The 17,483-nt window shown below is 39.9% G+C and overlaps 3 protein-coding genes across 5 annotated transcripts in view; 1 reads left to right on the forward strand and 2 right to left on the reverse strand.

Moving 5' to 3' along the window:
• The first annotated feature begins 45 nt into the window (after positions 1-45).
• Positions 46-17,483, forward strand: part of ppm1e (protein phosphatase, Mg2+/Mn2+ dependent, 1E) — a 49,296-nt gene continuing 31,858 nt past the window's right edge. Inside the window, exon 1 of one of the 3 annotated variants that reach the window (XM_058626521.1) lies at positions 46-176. The gene's annotated coding sequence lies outside the window, so the exon portion shown is untranslated. Of the gene's footprint in view, positions 177-17,291; positions 17,458-17,483 lie in introns of those variants that run through there. The other 2 variants (XM_058626520.1, XM_058626522.1) reach the window with 2 other exon arrangements.
• Positions 6,577-9,864, reverse strand: kcnj15 (potassium inwardly rectifying channel subfamily J member 15). The gene is made up of 2 exons (XM_058626523.1): positions 9,677-9,864; positions 6,577-8,394 (listed from the first exon to the last, which is right to left on the reverse strand). Exon 2 carries the CDS (start codon positions 8,335-8,337, stop codon positions 7,324-7,326), a length of 1,014 nt encoding a protein of 337 aa, XP_058482506.1. The 5' UTR covers positions 8,338-8,394; positions 9,677-9,864; the 3' UTR covers positions 6,577-7,323.
• On the reverse strand, positions 10,907-16,357 carry smg8 (SMG8 nonsense mediated mRNA decay factor). The gene is made up of 5 exons (XM_058626518.1): positions 15,669-16,357; positions 14,171-15,074; positions 13,341-13,486; positions 12,090-12,971; positions 10,907-11,526 (listed from the first exon to the last, which is right to left on the reverse strand). Exons 1-5 carry the CDS (start codon positions 16,275-16,277, stop codon positions 11,314-11,316), a joined length of 2,754 nt encoding a protein of 917 aa, XP_058482501.1. The 5' UTR covers positions 16,278-16,357; the 3' UTR covers positions 10,907-11,313.

Raw genomic sequence — 17,483 nt, forward strand, 5'->3', positions numbered from 1 at the left:
AATGGCAAGTTTTGATAAATTCAGGGATTAATTTGTCGTTTGACAACATTGACTCCTCCTCCTCCTTCACTCTGATCCTGCGTCTCTGTTGGAGTTGGAGTTAGCGCTGAAGATGGTCCAGTGGTCGTGTACGTCATTCACCACTCAAAGCATCATGGGTTCAAGTCCTACTGAAGGTAAGAAACTACACATAAGTTTGTGTGTCTGTCTAGGCCAACAAAACTAATAAAACCTCAAAAAGAAACTGAAAACTTTCTAAATCAAATAAGAACTCTCTGCTCCATCTGTTTGTCGCATTTCAACTTCAACGAGAATTTCCATTTCATCATCGACACCTGCAAAAAACAGAAACATTAGGGTTTCTTGCTATTAGCAATTATATCTTTGTTTTGTTTGCAATCACAGTGTTTAGCTGAGGTTATGTTGTACATTAACAGTCTAGGAATAATCTAAAATAATCCTAGATTAAAACACAGCCACTTGTTTAGCACAGCTATAAGTATTATGTATTATTATTATTATTATTGATAATCAGGTGATTTTGGACGACATACTATACTATGACTTTTTTAGGTGATTTTGGACGATATACTATGCTATGAATTTTTTGACCTATTTTTGGACTACATATTATACTATGACTTTTTTGGTGATTTTGGACGACATACTATACTATGACTTTTTTGGTGATTTTGGACGACATACTATACTATGACTTTTTTTATTGATTTTGGACAACATACTATACTATGACTTTTTTGGTGATTTTGGACAACATACTATACTATGACTTTTTTTTATTGATTTTGGACAACATACTATACTATGACTTTTTTTGGTGATTTTGGACAACATACTGTACTATGACTTTTTTTGGTGATTTTGGACGACATACCATACTATGACATTTTTATTGATTTTGGACAACATACTATACTATGACTTTTTTTGGTGATTTTGGACAACATACTGTACTATGACTTTTTTTGGTGATTTTGGACAACATACTATACTATGACTTTTTTTTATTGATTTTGGACAACATACTATACTATGACTTTTTTGACTGATTTTGGACAACATACTATACTATGACTTTTTTTGGTGATTTTGGACAACATACTGTACTATGACTTTTTTTGGTGATTTTGGACGACATACCATACTATGACATTTTTTATTGATTTTGGACAACATACTATACTATGACTTTTTTGACTGATTTTGGACGACATACTATACTATGACCTTTTTATTGATTTTGGACAACATACTATACTATGACTTTTTTTGGTGATTTTGGACGACATACTGTACTATGACTTTTTTTGGTGATTTTGGACGACATACTATACTATGACTTTTTTTATTGATTTTGGACAACATACTATACTATGACTTTTTTTGTGATTTTGGACGACATACTATACTATGACTTTTTTGACCTATTTTTGGACGACATACTATACTATGACTTTTTTTATAGATTTTGGACAACATACTATACTATGACTTTTTTTGGTGATTTTGGACGACATACTATACTATGACTTTTTTGGTGATTTTGGACGACATACTATACTATGACTTTTTTGGTGATTTTGGACGACATACTATACTATGACTTTTTTTATAGATTTTGGACAACATACTATACTATGACTTTTTTGACCTATTTTTGGACGACATACTATACTATGACTTTTTTGGTGATTTTGGACGACATACTATACTATGACTTTTTTGGTGATTTTGGACGACATACTTTACTATGACTTTTTTTGGTGTTTTTGGACGACATACTATACTATGACTTTTTTGACCTATTTTTGGACGACATACTATACTATTACTTTTTTTATAGATTTTGGACAACATACTATACTATGACTTTTTTTGGTGATTTTGGACGACATACTATACTATGACTTTTTTGACCTATTTTTGGACGACATACTATACTATGACTTTTTTTGGTGATTTTGGACGACATACTATACTATGACTTTTTTTATTGATTTTGGACAACATACTATACTATGACTTTTTTTGGTGTTTTTGGACGACATACTATACTATGACTTTTTTTGGTGATTTTGGATGACATACTATACTATGACTTTTTTTATTGATTTTGGACAACATACTATACTATGACTTTTTTTGGTGTTTTTGGACGACATACTATACTATGACTTTTTTTGGTGTTTTTGGACGACATACTATACTATGACTTTTTTTGGTGTTTTTGGACGACATACTATACTATGACTTTTTTTGGTGTTTTTGGACGACATACTATACTATGACTTTTTTGACCTATTTTTGGACGACATACTATACTATGACTTTTTTTGGTGATTTTGGACGACATACTATACTATGACTTTTTTTATTGATTTTGGACAACATACTATACTATGACTTTTTTTGGTGTTTTTGGACGACATACTATACTATGACTTTTTTTGGTGATTTTGGATGACATACTATACTATGACTTTTTTTATTGATTTTGGACAACATACTATACTATGACTTTTTTTGGTGTTTTTGGACGACATACTATACTATGACTTTTTTTGGTGTTTTTGGACGACATACTATACTATGACTTTTTTTGGTGATTTTGGACGACATACTATACTATGACTTTTTTTATTGATTTTGGACAACATACTGTACTATGACTTTTTTTGGTGTTTTTGGACGACATACTATACTATGACTTTATTTGGTGATTTAGGACGACATACTATACTATGACTTTTTTGACCTATTTTTGGACAACATACTATACTATGACTTTTTTTGGTGATTTTGGATGACATACTTTACTATGACTTTTTTTATTGATTTTGGACAACATACTATACTATGACTTTTTTTGGTGTTTTTGGACGACATACTATACTATGACTTTTTTGACTGATTTTGGACGACATACTATACTATGACTTTTTTTTATTGATTTTGGACAACATACTGTACTATGACTTTTTTTGGTGATTTTGGACGACATACTATACTATGACTTTTTTTATTGATTTTGGACAACATACTATACTATGACTTTTTTTGGTGTTTTTGGACGACATACTATACTATGACTTTATTTGGTGATTTAGGACGACATACTATACTATGACTTTTTTGACCTATTTTTGGACAACATACTATACTATGACTTTTTTGGTGATTTTGGATGACATACTATACTATGACTTTTTTTTATAGATTTTGGACAACATACTATACTATGACTTTTTTTGGTGTTTTTGGACAACATACTATACTATGACTTTTTTTGGTGTTTTTGGACGACATACTATACTATGACTTTTTTTTATTGATTTTGGACAACATACTGTACTATGACTTTTTTTGGTGTTTTTGGACGACATACTATACTATGACTTTTTTTTATTGATTTTGGACAACATACTATACTATGACTTTTTTGACCTATTTTTGGACGACATACTATACTATGACTTTTTTTGGTGTTTTTGGACGACATACTATACTATGACTTTTTTGACCTATTTTTGGACGACATACTATACTATGACTTTTTTTTATTGATTTTGGACAACATACTGTACTATGACTTTTTTTGGTGATTTTGGACGACATACTATACTATGACTTTTTTTGGTGATTTTGGACGACATACTATACTATGACTTTTTTTTACCTATTTTTGGACGACATACTATACTATGACTTTTTTTGGTGATTTTGGACGACATACTATACTATGACTTTTTTTGGTGATTTTGGACAACATACTATACTATGACTTTTTTTGGTGTTTTTGGACGACATACTATACTATGACTTTTTTTGGTGATTTTGGATGACATACTATACTATGACTTTTTTTATTGATTTTGGACAACATACTATACTATGACTTTTTTTGGTGTTTTTGGACGACATACTATACTATGACTTTTTTGACTGATTTTGGACGACATACTATACTATGACTTTTTTTTATTGATTTTGGACAACATACTGTACTATGACTTTTTTTTGTGATTTTGGACGACATACTATACTATGACTTTTTTTACCTATTTTTGGAAGACATACTATACTATGACTTTTTTTGGTGATTTTGGACGACATACTATACTATGACTTTTTTTTGGTGATTTTGGACAACATACTATACTATGACTTTTTTTGGTGTTTTTGGACGACATACTATACTATGACTTTTTTTGGTGATTTTGGATGACATACTATACTATGACTTTTTTTGGTGTTTTTGGACGACATACTATACTATGACTTTTTTTGGTGATTTTGGACAACATACTATACTATGACTTTTTTTGGTGATTTTGGACGACATACTATACTATGACTTTTTTGACCTATTTTTGGACGACATACTATACTATGACTTTTTTGGTGATTTTGGACGACATACTATACTATGACTTTTTTGGTGATTTTGGACGACATACTATACTATGACTTTTTTTATAGATTTTGGACAACATACTATACTATGACTTTTTTTGGTGTTTTTGGACAACATACTATACTATGACTTTTTTTGGTGTTTTTGGACGACATACTATACTATGACTTTTTTTTATTGATTTTGGACAACATACTGTACTATGACTTTTTTTGGTGATTTTGGACGACATACTATACTATGACTTTTTTTATAGATTTTGGACAACATACTATACTATGACTTTTTTGACCTATTTTTGGACGACATACTATACTATGACTTTTTTTGGTGATTTTGGACGACATACTATACTATGACTTTTTTTGTTGATTTTGGACAACATACTATACTATGACTTTTTTTGGTGTTTCTGGACGACATACTATACTATGACTTTTTTGACCTATTTTTGGACGACATACTATATACTATGACTTTTTTTGGTGATTTTGGACGACATACTATACTATGACTTTTTTTGGTGATTTTGGACGACACACTATACTATGACTTTTTTGACTGATTTTGGACGACATACTATACTATGACTTTTTTTTATTGATTTTGGACAACATACTGTACTATGACTTTTTTTGGTGATTTTGGACGACATACTATACTATGACTTTTTTTGGTGTTTTTGGACAACATTCTATACTATGACTTTTTTGACCTATTTTTGGACGACATACTATACTATGACTTTTTTTGGTGATTTTGGACGACATACTATACTATGACTTTTTTTATAGATTTTGGACAACATACTATACTATGACTTTTTTGGTGATTTTGGACGACATACTATATGATGACTTTTTTTGGTGATTTTGGACGACATACTATACTATGACTTTTTTTACCTTTTTTTTGGACGACATAATATACTATGACTTTTTTGTCCTATTTTTGGACGAGATACTATACTATGACTTTTTTAGGTGATTTTGGACAACATACTATACTATGACTTTTTTTCATGGTTTTGGACGACATACTATACTATAACTTTTTTTCATGATTTTGGACGACATACTATACTATGACTTTTTTTGGTGTTTTTGGACGACATACTATACTATGACTTTTTTGACCTATTTTTGGACGACATACTATACTATGACTTTTTTTATAGATTTTGGACAACATACTATACTATGACTTTTTTTCATGGTTTTGGACGACATACTATACTATGACTTTTTTTGGTGATTTTGGACGACATACTGTACTATACTATGACTTTTTTTCATGATTTTGGACGACATACTATACTATGACTTTTTTTGGTGATCTTGGACGACATACTATACTATGACTTTTTTGGGTGATTTTGGACGACATACTATACTATGACTTTTTTGACTGATTTTGGACGACATACTATACTATGACTTTTTTTTACTGATTTTGGACAACATACTATACGATGACATTGTTTCATGATTTTGGACGACATACTATGCTATGACTTTTTTTTTTTACTGATTTTGGACGACATACTATACTATGACTTTTTTGACTGATTTTGGACGACATACTATACTATGACCTTTTTGGGTGATTATGGACAACTTACCTGTATTTGTAAAATTGTATAAAAATAGTGGTACTTTTACTTGAGTAGAACATTGCAGTAAATCTTTCCACCTCTGATACATAGTGTGGGTAATTCCTGTCAATATATATAGAGTTCTTTGACTATCAATATTGCCAACACAGTGTATTGTGTCGAATGTTTTGAATTAAGTAGCCTGTCGTACAGAAGAGAAAATGTCACCCTCTCTGTTGAATGAAAGATCTGTTGTGCTTTGGACTGAAACATTGTTATGACCAGACACAATCGAGCAGCAGTCACATCAGTTGTCATTGTTGTCACAACAGCAGCTAAAAGCAGAGTTTGTAAAGCTGCAGGTCGAACGTATCGTCCTTCAAATGACTCTGTTCATTCATCTCCTGTCACCTCATCACGACTTACTCTTTCTACATAAAAAAACTTGAAATGTTTTCCACCTGGATGAAGGTACGACCAAACTGAATTAAATAACAATATTGCAAATGTTCCAATAAATAAACAAAAAAACAATCCAACACTTAGATATTTACTGAATGAGGAAACATTTATTTACAAAACAAAAGCAACCATTTCCTTCTAAATAACACCAGGTATCACCATATCTAAGGCATTTTTCTTAACTTCGTAACATGTGACAATTTCAGTAACAGCACCTGTAGATGTTGAGTCGTTTTTTCTAAATCTAAAGTTCCTCTTAGTTTGACAATATTCATCCAAAGAAAACCACCATGGACCTGCCATAACTGCATATTCACTTCATATCAATATTCATCTTTTTAAAGGAGCAGTCTGCTGTTTTGTGAACAGACACTGTGTTTTACCCATAATCCCACATGCAGTTTGATGTAGCCTCAAAAGTAGGATGAAAATAGTAGCAGTTAACCACCAGGGGGCGACTCCACTGGTTGCAAAAACAACTGATTTGAATGGACGTGTATGGGGAAAACGAGCCAACTTCACACTTAAGTTAATAAACATTTACATGAGTGTTTAATGGACTCAAGCACTAGATTTAGGTCTTCTTCAGTAGCACAAGGTGTCAATTTTGTAAAAATAGACAATAAAACGCCATATAGCTATGTCAGCTAAGTGGAGGACTACGTTCAGTGAGCGTCTACGTTCCTGAGCAGAGATGGACAACGTTAGCTGAGGTTTCTCAAGTGATTAAATAAAAAAAAAAACACTTCTTTATATCAAAATCGTGAAAAGAAATGGGGGCCAATCAGTTGCATGTTGTAACACATTTACCCTCATACGTCGTGTCTGTCATCTACTCTCTCTTAAAGTCCTCCTCGAGTTTCAGCTTGTCCGCGTTGTTTCTGAGAAAAGCTGCGTCGTTGCTCATCTGCACTTTGTCAAAGAAGTTGAAATCTGCCACATAGCGGCCTCCAGTGGTGCTGAACAGCACCGGCTTGAACTCGTAGCCCCAGAGGATTTCCTTGGGAACGTAGGACGTGCGGCTCTGACACGTGGCCGCCGTGGACTCCATGGTGGCGTTGAGGGTGACCAGCAGCTCAAACTCCTGAGTGTGGAGGTTCTCTGCCGTCAGTCCTGCCAGCGGGCTCTGCTCGTCCAGGATGTGGTAGAAAATGAGAGGCAGGATGAGGAAAGGACACTCTCCACTGGAGTCCATGTGGAAGTCAACAGAGGTCTGGTGGACCTGAGTCTTCTCGCCCTCCTGAGTCACGTGTGAGTGCAGGAGTTTTCCTGTGAGCTGGCACTGGATCAGGAGGCTCTTCCTCATGTTTGCCACCCTCACCATCAGACACAGCTTGCCCTGACGTTGGCAGATCACTGCCAGCTGGCTGAACTTGATGGTCTCCGCTCGCTTCTTGGGCCGAGCCAGTTTGGCGAGAAAGGCACCGGTGACGAAGATCTCGGCGAGGCCAGTGATGACGAGCTGAGCGACCAGAGTGAAGATCGCCAGGGGACATTCCTCTGAGATGAAACGGTAACCGTAGCCAATGGTCGTCTGCGACTCCAGAGAGAAGAGGAAGGCTCCGGTCAGCGTCTGCACGTTCATCAAGCAGGGTGTGTGCGTGGAATTCAGATCTGCCTCAAAGTCTCCGTTGCCCATGCCGATGAAGTAATAGATGACCCCAAAGATGAACCAGGTCATGACAAACGTGGACGCAAACAGAGTGAGCTTGTAGCGCCACTTCATGTCCACCACGGTGGTCCAGATGTCATGCAGGTACAGCTTCACCATGCCCTCCACGTTGTCAATCCGCACATTGTTGTGTCCGTCCTTGGACACAATTCTGCGCTGTGTCTTTCTGATCATGTTGCTCTGGGTGCTTCAGCCCGGTCGCGTCTTCTGCAGCTTCACTTTTGTGTTGAACTGACAAAAGACAAGAAATCGTGATAATTATCGCATTTTCAAAGCATCAAACACAGTTTCACAGTTTCTCTTTTTCTTTTATGACTGTGTTGGTGACAGCAGGTTGATTTGTTTGAAATGATATATAAAATGATATAAATAATAAGATCAGCTTTGATTGTCCATCCATTTATTTGTCAAACTAGAAACACAGGGATTACTGTCACTCGATTGTTTTCGTTGCACAACACCATGGAGACACTTAGAACTTTCATTTAAGAAGCCAGAGAGACACAACTGAGACACGTTTGCAGGAATGTGTTGCTTGGATTTTCACAAATATCACGTCAGGGTTTGTTTTTGCTGTAAAGTCTTAATAAATCTACAGAAATACAGCATTTCTGCCTTTATGCTCTGACCCAAAGAAAGACGGAATTTAATCTGTTGAGCTGAACCTGTCTGTCCAGTAGCAGTCATGGTTACTCTGGCTAAAACACAGTGTCCTGCACAACAACAATAAAATGGTCCCAGAGGAGATTATTAATGACGCATTTCTCCTGCTGTAAAGCCGACACTTTGTTGTCTCTGCAAAGATAAGTGTGAAAGGAGTTATGAAAGTGTTCCAGTGCCGCGATCAAACTCCTTTCACCTCATTAGCATATGTACAGACAGATGTCATGTGACCTCAGCACATCAAAATTATAAAAAGAAAACAGTGCAGTTACGTGACAAAGGACGGGAACGTCATAAAGTATCGTGTGCAGTAAGCTTTTAATTAAAGGCGCAAAAGACGTGAAAACAGAAACTCTGCTTCAGACCAAAGTGAAGGATTTGATTTTATATGAAGTGAATTAGAATCATTTATGTAGTTTTTACAATTCTGGTGTGATTTAAATATTATACAATATCTATGTCTAATGCAGTTTTCAGTAATCAGGAGACAAAATGATGGTAAACCAAGATATGTTGAAATGAATCTCTTCGTCAAAAGATTTACATGAAAATGTTCCAGAATCAGATTTGATTGTTTCCACGTTTTTTCATTGTTATTACCAAACCATTACTTGGTTATTACTGCAGAAATAAGCTGATATTACCTTAACATTACTTCCCTGTTATTACCAAAACATGCTTTACTAGAACTCAGTGAGAAGAACGCTTGAACAGAAACGACCCCTGTGTTCCCTCTCACAGTTAAAGTTGAAAGTTAACCTCGTAGTGAGCCATTCGCAGGAGCCCGGGGGGCCGTAACCTTAAACAATCACTTATTACTTGTTAAATCTGTATTGTGTATTATACTCACATACTGCTGCTCTTCACACATACGTCTGTGAGATGAAGCCGTCAGTGAAAATCTAGTTCAGTGTCTTCTTTCGCCGCCTATTGTCCTTGATTGTGAGCGCTGAACTTTGACACACAGCGGCTTTAAGTGCAGAACTGAGAGGAGAGACAAAGCAGAGTTGTTAAAGTGGGATCTTATATTGGAGGCCGGCTTTTTATTTCAGCTCCCGCCTCCTCTACCTGGAGACAGGAGACTGGAGACGTGTGGGACGAGCAAACCTGGACTTCTTTGCTCCGTTTGTGGCTGCTGCTGTTGCTGCTGCTGCTGCTGTTGTTGTTGTTGCTTGACACAAACACCCAGATTTACAGCTGTCTGTGGCAACACTTTCTCCACAGGGCGTTTTCTGGTGTCACTACAAATAAACGGCCGTCTAAGAAAACTGCATTTGTGTATCCAACAGTAACGATGGCGATGACAGGTGTTTTTGTATTAGATGAATAAACAGGTAAGAGAATAGAAGTGTAAACATTTGAAAGAGCTTTAAGTGTCTTACATCCTCCAAACACTCCTTATTATTAAGGACGTTTTAACCAATCATGACAACGAAACATAAAGGTCAGAAAGATTTATCATTTAAAACAGGAAAAGAAGTATTTGATCTTTAGCCGTCACGTACGACGATAAAAATGACATTTAAAAAAATTTAAATGTAGAATTTCAAGTGTGAGTTAATGTGTGTGTGGGTAGACTACTACACAATCGCATTCAACGTTTGGACCAGTGTTTGATCGACTTTACGACCTCGAAACACACTCCTCAGCTTCATTATTAACTTTTACATTTTTATTGTCAACATTCCGGAAGGCTGCGCGTGTGTGTGTGTGTGTGTGTGTGTGTGTGTGTGATTTACTGTCAGTTTCCTTTTTCCTTGTTTCTTTGAAACTGAGACGGAAAAACCCAAAAAATATTGAGACAAACGGAAAAAATAACCACATTGAAGCTTGAACTACAGGAGGATTTCAATAAGACGGCTGAACTTAAGGTTCCTGCTCCAGTTGTTATTTTTGTCATTAAACTAAACTCTCAGTTTTCTTGACACAATCATACGATTATTATAACAAATATTCATTATATTAACGTTTTAAACACATCATTTGTTGCTCTGTCACATGCGCGTGACCTCAAATCTGAAAAACACTGAACCCTCTCTTTGTCGGGGAGAAGAGAAACCTTCACATCACAGGTATCTCATAACGTCTGATACAGCATTTATTCTTATTTTCATTTACAAAAAACAAAAAAATATGTGTATATACACACACACACACACACACACGTATATACAATGCTGTTGTTATCTGATCCAGATCAGTCCGGCCTAATTATGGACTCCTTCACCTCAGGCTCTGCTTTAATGGCTTCTTACTTTGCTGACCTCTCTTAAATCAAACCTCACCTTTTAAAACAAACATATAAAAAGAAACGCATGATACGAGATGATCTTGAACGCACTTGAATACAGAAATAATAATCATTTTTCTGGTGAAAAAGACGTCACAAAGCGAGGTCACTGCCTGACCGTGCCACGAGCAGGAAAACAAACAGAAACGTCTTCTCGAGACGAAAAGTGAGCGTGTGTCCAGGAAAGTGCTTTCAGTTCACTGGGGTGGAGGGTTGGCCGTGGACGCCTTCAGGACGCCTCGCAGCACCTTGTAGTTGTTGAGCGGTTGGTTTTCTTTGGGCGGGTAACACGGGCCGTGGTCTGTGGCGTAAGAGTACGGGAACCGCAGAACCCAGAAACCGTCAGGCGGCAACACGATGTCCGTCTGCTCGGGGTGGTAGAGTGGACAGGGAGGAGGACCGGGCTGTACCTGGAAACATAAACCACGGCTTAATGACTTCTCACAGTGTTGATTAAGTCTCTCAGCTCCACATGACTGTCTGTGTTTCTCAGCATTGAGATGATGTGTTGCCCAGCGACACAGAAGCATTTTGCTTTTAGCAAAATTGCTCTAGTAAAGCAAAACGGCTGCAAACTGGTTGGAGTATGACTGAAAACACAAAGTATCGCCCATGTTTCAGAAGGGAATTCTACCGTCTACAGTCATTCAACAACAGCCGGACAGGATGAAACAGGCAGAATAACAACAACAACAACAACACACTGTAGCTTTAACTCACAAATCTATTCAAACTCAGTGTTAAACACCGTCTACTGAAAGAAAAACAGCTCTGCAGCTGCAACTTCAACCAAAACAAAACAATCAGAGACAGCAGACTTCACCCCATTCACACTACAAGCCTCTGGCGTCCTCTGTTGGTCATAGTGGCAAGTGCAAGCAAGTGCAGAAGCACACACAGACACACACACACACACAGAGCCACTAAAACCTAAACTGTGTGGAAGTGAAGTAACAAAATAAACCCCGTTTACCTGCGGGTTGAGAGTCACCTCCAGCGGAGCATCAGGCACCACGATGAACACTCGGGTCAGCTGGGCATAGTGAGGCTTCAGGCTTCGGCCCTGAGAGGGTGACGGGATGTACAGCGGCATGTCAGAGTTGAGCACCCTGGTGGCGGGATCCTTGGCGCCTCCTGGTCCCAGCACCTTCACTATTTTATCAGGACCGGAGCTAACGAAGCGTCGCCCCCTGCTGTCCTCATACTCAAACCCCACAAACGCACGAGCCATGTCGTCCCTCCTGCGGCTCCGTCCCAGACCTCCGGTGCTCCCTCGCTTTCCCACCACGGTTTTGTTGGGAGCTGGCCACGACGAGGAGCCGCCATCCAGCGACTCCGTCAGTCCTGTATCGTCCTCTGACCGAGAGCGGATGACCAAGTCCCACGGCAAGAGGAAGGAGGAGCCTGGGATGAAGCCTGGCTGTTCCAGACCCGTGTGGCAGTTGTATGACTTTGCTGGGCCCAGTTTGAGCAGTGACCAGCTGGAGAACTTGGGTAAGAGACCCTTAGAGCAGCCAGAGTGCATCATACCAGGCAGGTACTCCACAGTCGAAGGCTGCCGATCGACAAGGCTCGGTCTCTTCTGCTGGACTTGGGTTTCTGTTCCCTCTCCGTCACCATAGGTACCCAGACTGTCTGTGGACTGGCCTAGACTGAGAGCCAGGCTCAGGCTGGTGTCTCCGGGCGTGTGGCTCTGTGCTGTGCTTGGCGGCTCCTTCAGCCTCTCGGTGTCAGCAGAAGCCTCGGACGGGAGTCGCTGAGGCTGGTTACAGGCCGGGGCCGGGTCAGGAGTGCTGGGCTGGAAAACTGGAAACTCAATCCTCTCCAACTTCCCACAACATTTGTCCTCCAGCATCTGTCAGAGAAGATCATTATGATCATTATGGAATTAATGTAACAAACGTGTGGGAGAAAACAGAATTAGTTTTGAGTTAAGTGACTGCAAACCTATTTCTGAATAAAAACTCATTCTGAATTCATATAAAAGTGCAGTTGTTCTGACGGATATTGCCACTTTATACATCATGAACTGTTTCCAACACAAGGAAAAATAAATTAAAACCTTTCTGGTGATTGTTTTGGTTCATGATGAGTATGAGAAATCAGTTTTTTGAAGGATTATTTTTTCCAACCAAATACAAACAAAAGGAAAGTGTACAAGGACGGATTTAATACATTTATTATCAGCGACGTTAACGTTTGAGAGCAGTGTGTGACCTCTGACCTGGTAGAAGTCATGATTGGCAGCCTGGACGTCAAACGGATCCTCTCGAGGAGCCTGCTTCCTGCCACAGTTACAGGAGCTGGTGGAGCGCCCTCTGCTGTTGTGGTTCAGGATGGGTGGGTTGCGATCCATGTCTGGCTTCTCTCCTGCAGGAATTAAAGGTTGGGTTTCATCATTCTATTATTGGTTTTATCCTCCTTTGAAATGTTTATAATACACATACATACATTAACTGAAGCTTCAAACGTGTGTGTGTGTGTGTGTGTGTGTGTGTGTTACTTTCAGTGACCCAAAAAAGCTTACTGTGGTCTCCCACTAGTAATTAAAGGTCCAGTGTGTAAGAATGTGTGATATCTAAAAGGTAAAACTATCCCAAGCCCATCAGGGAACCATGCGTTCGCATACCAGAATGGATGTCGTTCCTCTTTTGTGTAGACTTCACCCCCCCCAGGACTAAACCCTGCACACTTGGAGACCGAGCCTTCTGCTCCTCGACTGTGGAGCACCCTCCCAGAACATCTGAGGGCCCCACAGACAACTGACTGCTTTAAAAGGGTCTATAAACCTACCTTTTTAAAAACAATCCTTTAATCTGTAATTGGTTTTTACTACTGTTTCATGTAACTCTTGTTTGTTGTTGTTTTTTTTAAGATGGTGGCCCACACAGAGCAAGGCCTTAGCAAAAGTCAAATTCTGTTAATAACATGCCCCCTTTAATACTCGTGCAATGTTTGCCAGTGATTCAAGGGTAATTCCAGAGTGTTATGTTGTATTATATACACCTGATCGTCGTGCTCTGTCCTCATTAGCACCAATACAGCGAAACTCACCTGGCTGAGGGAGGAGGTGGAACTTGTGCACACAGTGCTGGTCTGTCAGGCTCCGCTCCTCACACAGCTGGTGGCCGTTGCTCCAGAATTTGTAACAGTCCTCGTGAAGCTGCAGCGCATATCGCTGGAAGGCAACGCCGCGAGCGTGCTGACTGTACACACGCAGAGCCTGTGCCAGCTGGTTCTTGTGCACCGTCGTGGTGTAGTTGTGGGGAAGGTTGGACTGGTACGCACTGTGAGCCAGTGGCAGAGCTTTCTGACACCTGTTCTCAGAAAACTTTGTGTCGGCATCAAGGAAACCCTCCAAAACCTTCAGCTGGCTTTTCACCTTTGTGGACAGTTCAGCGACTTCTTCCTCCGTGTTACTGATAAGGACTTGGTGGAGCCTGGAGGCGACCTGGACCCACTTAGAGTAGGTCGGCAGCTCAAAGTGCGAAGGCTGTGGGTTGCGACCGACACTGTCGTCAAAGCCTTTCTTGGTGAGCACCAGCTCCACGTGCTGCCAGAGGAATTCCTTCAAGCTGCAGTCCACCAGCTGACTGCCCAGAGACATGAGGCCCGAGTCTCCATTGCAGCTGGCCTGCCGAACCGAACGCCTCGCCTGCTGGTAACGCCTCGGCCCCGACACCAGCGTGGTGGTGTCTTGTTCGCACATGATGCAATTGGAGCGCAGCTGACCGAGCAAGGTCCCAACCGGGTCCTCGTCTGCTGTCGGTATCACATACACAAACGCTTGGTTGGCCGGCACGGTGAACAAGCAGTTGCTGCTCTGGTTGGTCAGGACTCTGCTTTTACGGAAAATGCGATAAATTTGGTCCTCCAAGGCGTGCTGCAGCCTCCTCCTGGGAGAGTGCTTTTTGGGCTTGTCCGGGTTTCCTCCAGACTCCGAGCCATTCCCAGAAACCTTTAGAATACAAAACACAGATTTCATTACAAATACCTCCAACCTATTAAGTCCAAAAATCTAAGCAGTATTGCTAACATGCAGTATAACCTAAACCTGAGTCTTTAACTTACTGTTGTCCCACAAAACAAGTAATTTTGGGACATTTTCTGATATTTAGAGGACAACTAATCAGGACATATTTGTTAGTTGTTGTTGGTCAGAGCCATATTTTATACGATAAATCTAAGACCCACGGACAGTGGGACCGCGGGGTGGTAAAGTGTTGACTTCAAGTTTATATGCCATTGTAAAATTCCTCTTGTAAGGCTTAAAGTTCTCAATTCTGAATAATCGGTTTGAGTGATTTTTTTCTGATTTTCAGCTTCTTAAATGTGAATATTTGTCTAGTTTCTTTGCTCCATATCACAAAGAACTCATTAAAACTGAACAGACATTTGAGAACATCATTATTCCCACGTTTGAGAAACATAGGTCAACATTTTATGGACCAAACGATTAATCGAGACACATTAATCAATTGTGAAAATAATCGTTAGTTGCAGCTCTAGCTGCTTGTAATAGAACACAAATAATGAACGGAAAAAGACAGACCTTCAGAGCGCCGTTCATCTGGAAGACGAAGAGCAGGCGCGGAGGGCAGGGTCGACAGTTCACCTTCCATTCTTTGGACACCGGGCAATCCTTGATGGCCGATCGGATCAGAGGCAGCACCTTCTGCCGCAGGGCGTCCAGGGCCCTGAAGAGCCGGTCATATGTCACGTCGAAGGTCTGGTTCGGGTGCACGAGCAGGAGGACATGGCACACGGAGAACATGTACAGCAGATGGAGGCACTGCTGCCTCTCCAGGCCTTCCCAGAAGTCGTGGGAGTCAGAGTGCCCGGCGCCGGCGCTGAGAGTCTGGCAGGCCCGCAACAGCTGGCGGAAGTCGCAAACGGAGGAAAGCAGCAGATACAGCACCCGGTTCTCCTGGTTGTAGAAAGCCTGGATGTGGCTGTCCGCAGTTTCCTCGTCCGCGCGGCCGAAGAGCGGGAAGATGTGTTTGTCTGCCAGAGTGTTGACCAGAGACTCCTTCAGTAAAGACGGCGGCGTGTTACTTTTACCGAAGATACCGACGACACACAGACCGTCGTCCCGGTACAAAGCATCTTCAACGAAGTCTGACTGAAGCAGAGCCGCGAGACTCACGGGGCCGCCGGCCATGTTTGCTAGTCAGGGGAATAAAAACACTGACGCACCGATTTCCGCTTCCGTGACACAGACAGGTCCGAGTAGGCGCAGCACACTCATATATTCTGTTCCGTTGTTGGTTTTCCCTCTTTTTTTTTTTTTTTGCTGTGGTTTTATATTTATTCAGAATTTTATTAGATTTGAATTAGAAAAGTAACATGATGATTTTAAGACAAAAGATTACAAATCCTAACATAGTATATCAGCTACATGCACCCAAGTATTCTTAAGATAAGATAGTCCTTCGTCCTAGTATTACATTGTCACAGCAGCAAGACAGTAAAGATAATAAATAATAAATATGCATTTACAAGAAAGTACACTATATAACGATATTAACAATAATACTATCAAAAAGTTTAAAACGAATGTACGTTATAGACAGTTTCCAGAATATATACAGTATGGGCTTGATATTTACATGAACATGGGATATTATATATGTATATATGCAAAATTACAGTATATTGTGGGATGAGTAGCCTGCTTATGTGTGGTCTACTGAGAGCAGTGCTTGTTGTACAGTCTTACAGCAACAGAGGAAGTTTTGAGAAAAAACGTCAAAGTCATTTCCTTCAATGAAAATAAAAACCCTACACTGCTCTTTTCTGTGTGTCTGTCAAGTTTTATGAGTAAAAGATCTAAAATAAATCAATAAAGAACAAACACAGCAGCATCATAATGATTTTAAATGTATTCTTCACTTGACATTTGACAAAGGGGGCAAGGAAATGGGTGAAACTGCCCTTTAACAGTTTTGTCCCATTCCTTCAAAGTGTATAAATCTGTGTTTTTTATCATTTTAAACACACGCATGTATATATTAAACATATATACGCACGATGTCTATGAATAAAACCACCTTCTGAAAACGTCTGTGTACGTCGTATCGTGACGACATCGGGCTGCGTGCGCGCTCCTGAGCTCGGCGAAAGAACCTGCGCGCTCCTCTGACGTCAGCGCCCTGCTCTGATCACACACGAAATCCCCCGGTCACGCGGCGCGCGCTCCCGCTCGGCTCTGAATGGGGACCCGGTCCAGCCCGTGACAGCAGCTCCCGTGGTGTAGTATCAGCGCAGACGCCGCGGTCCACGCATCCACTCCAGTCCGCTGCCTCCACTGCACACCGGTACTCCACGGCGCGGCTCGTCCGGTATTTGCGCACTTTTAACGGTTCCC

This window comes from Solea solea, chromosome 4 (assembly GCF_958295425.1).
Source record: "Solea solea chromosome 4, fSolSol10.1, whole genome shotgun sequence".
In the NCBI taxonomy this organism is placed as follows: Eukaryota; Metazoa; Chordata; class Actinopteri; order Pleuronectiformes; family Soleidae; genus Solea; species Solea solea.

Bases quoted from the DNA above. Each gene is read 5' to 3' on its own strand.
- kcnj15 (XM_058626523.1), bottom strand. From the start codon at position 8,337: ATGATCAGAAAGACACAGCGCAGAATTGTGTCCAAGGACGGACACAAC.
- smg8 (XM_058626518.1), bottom strand. From the start codon at position 16,277: ATGGCCGGCGGCCCCGTGAGTCTCGCGGCTCTGCTTCAGTCAGACTTC. The intron at 13,487-14,170 runs GTGAGTTTCGCT...TAATTCCTGCAG, and splicing joins CCACCTCCTCCCTCAGCCAG to GAGAGAAGCCAGACATGGAT. The intron at 12,972-13,340 runs GTCAGAGGTCAC...CTTCTCTGACAG, and splicing joins CCAATCATGACTTCTACCAG to ATGCTGGAGGACAAATGTTG.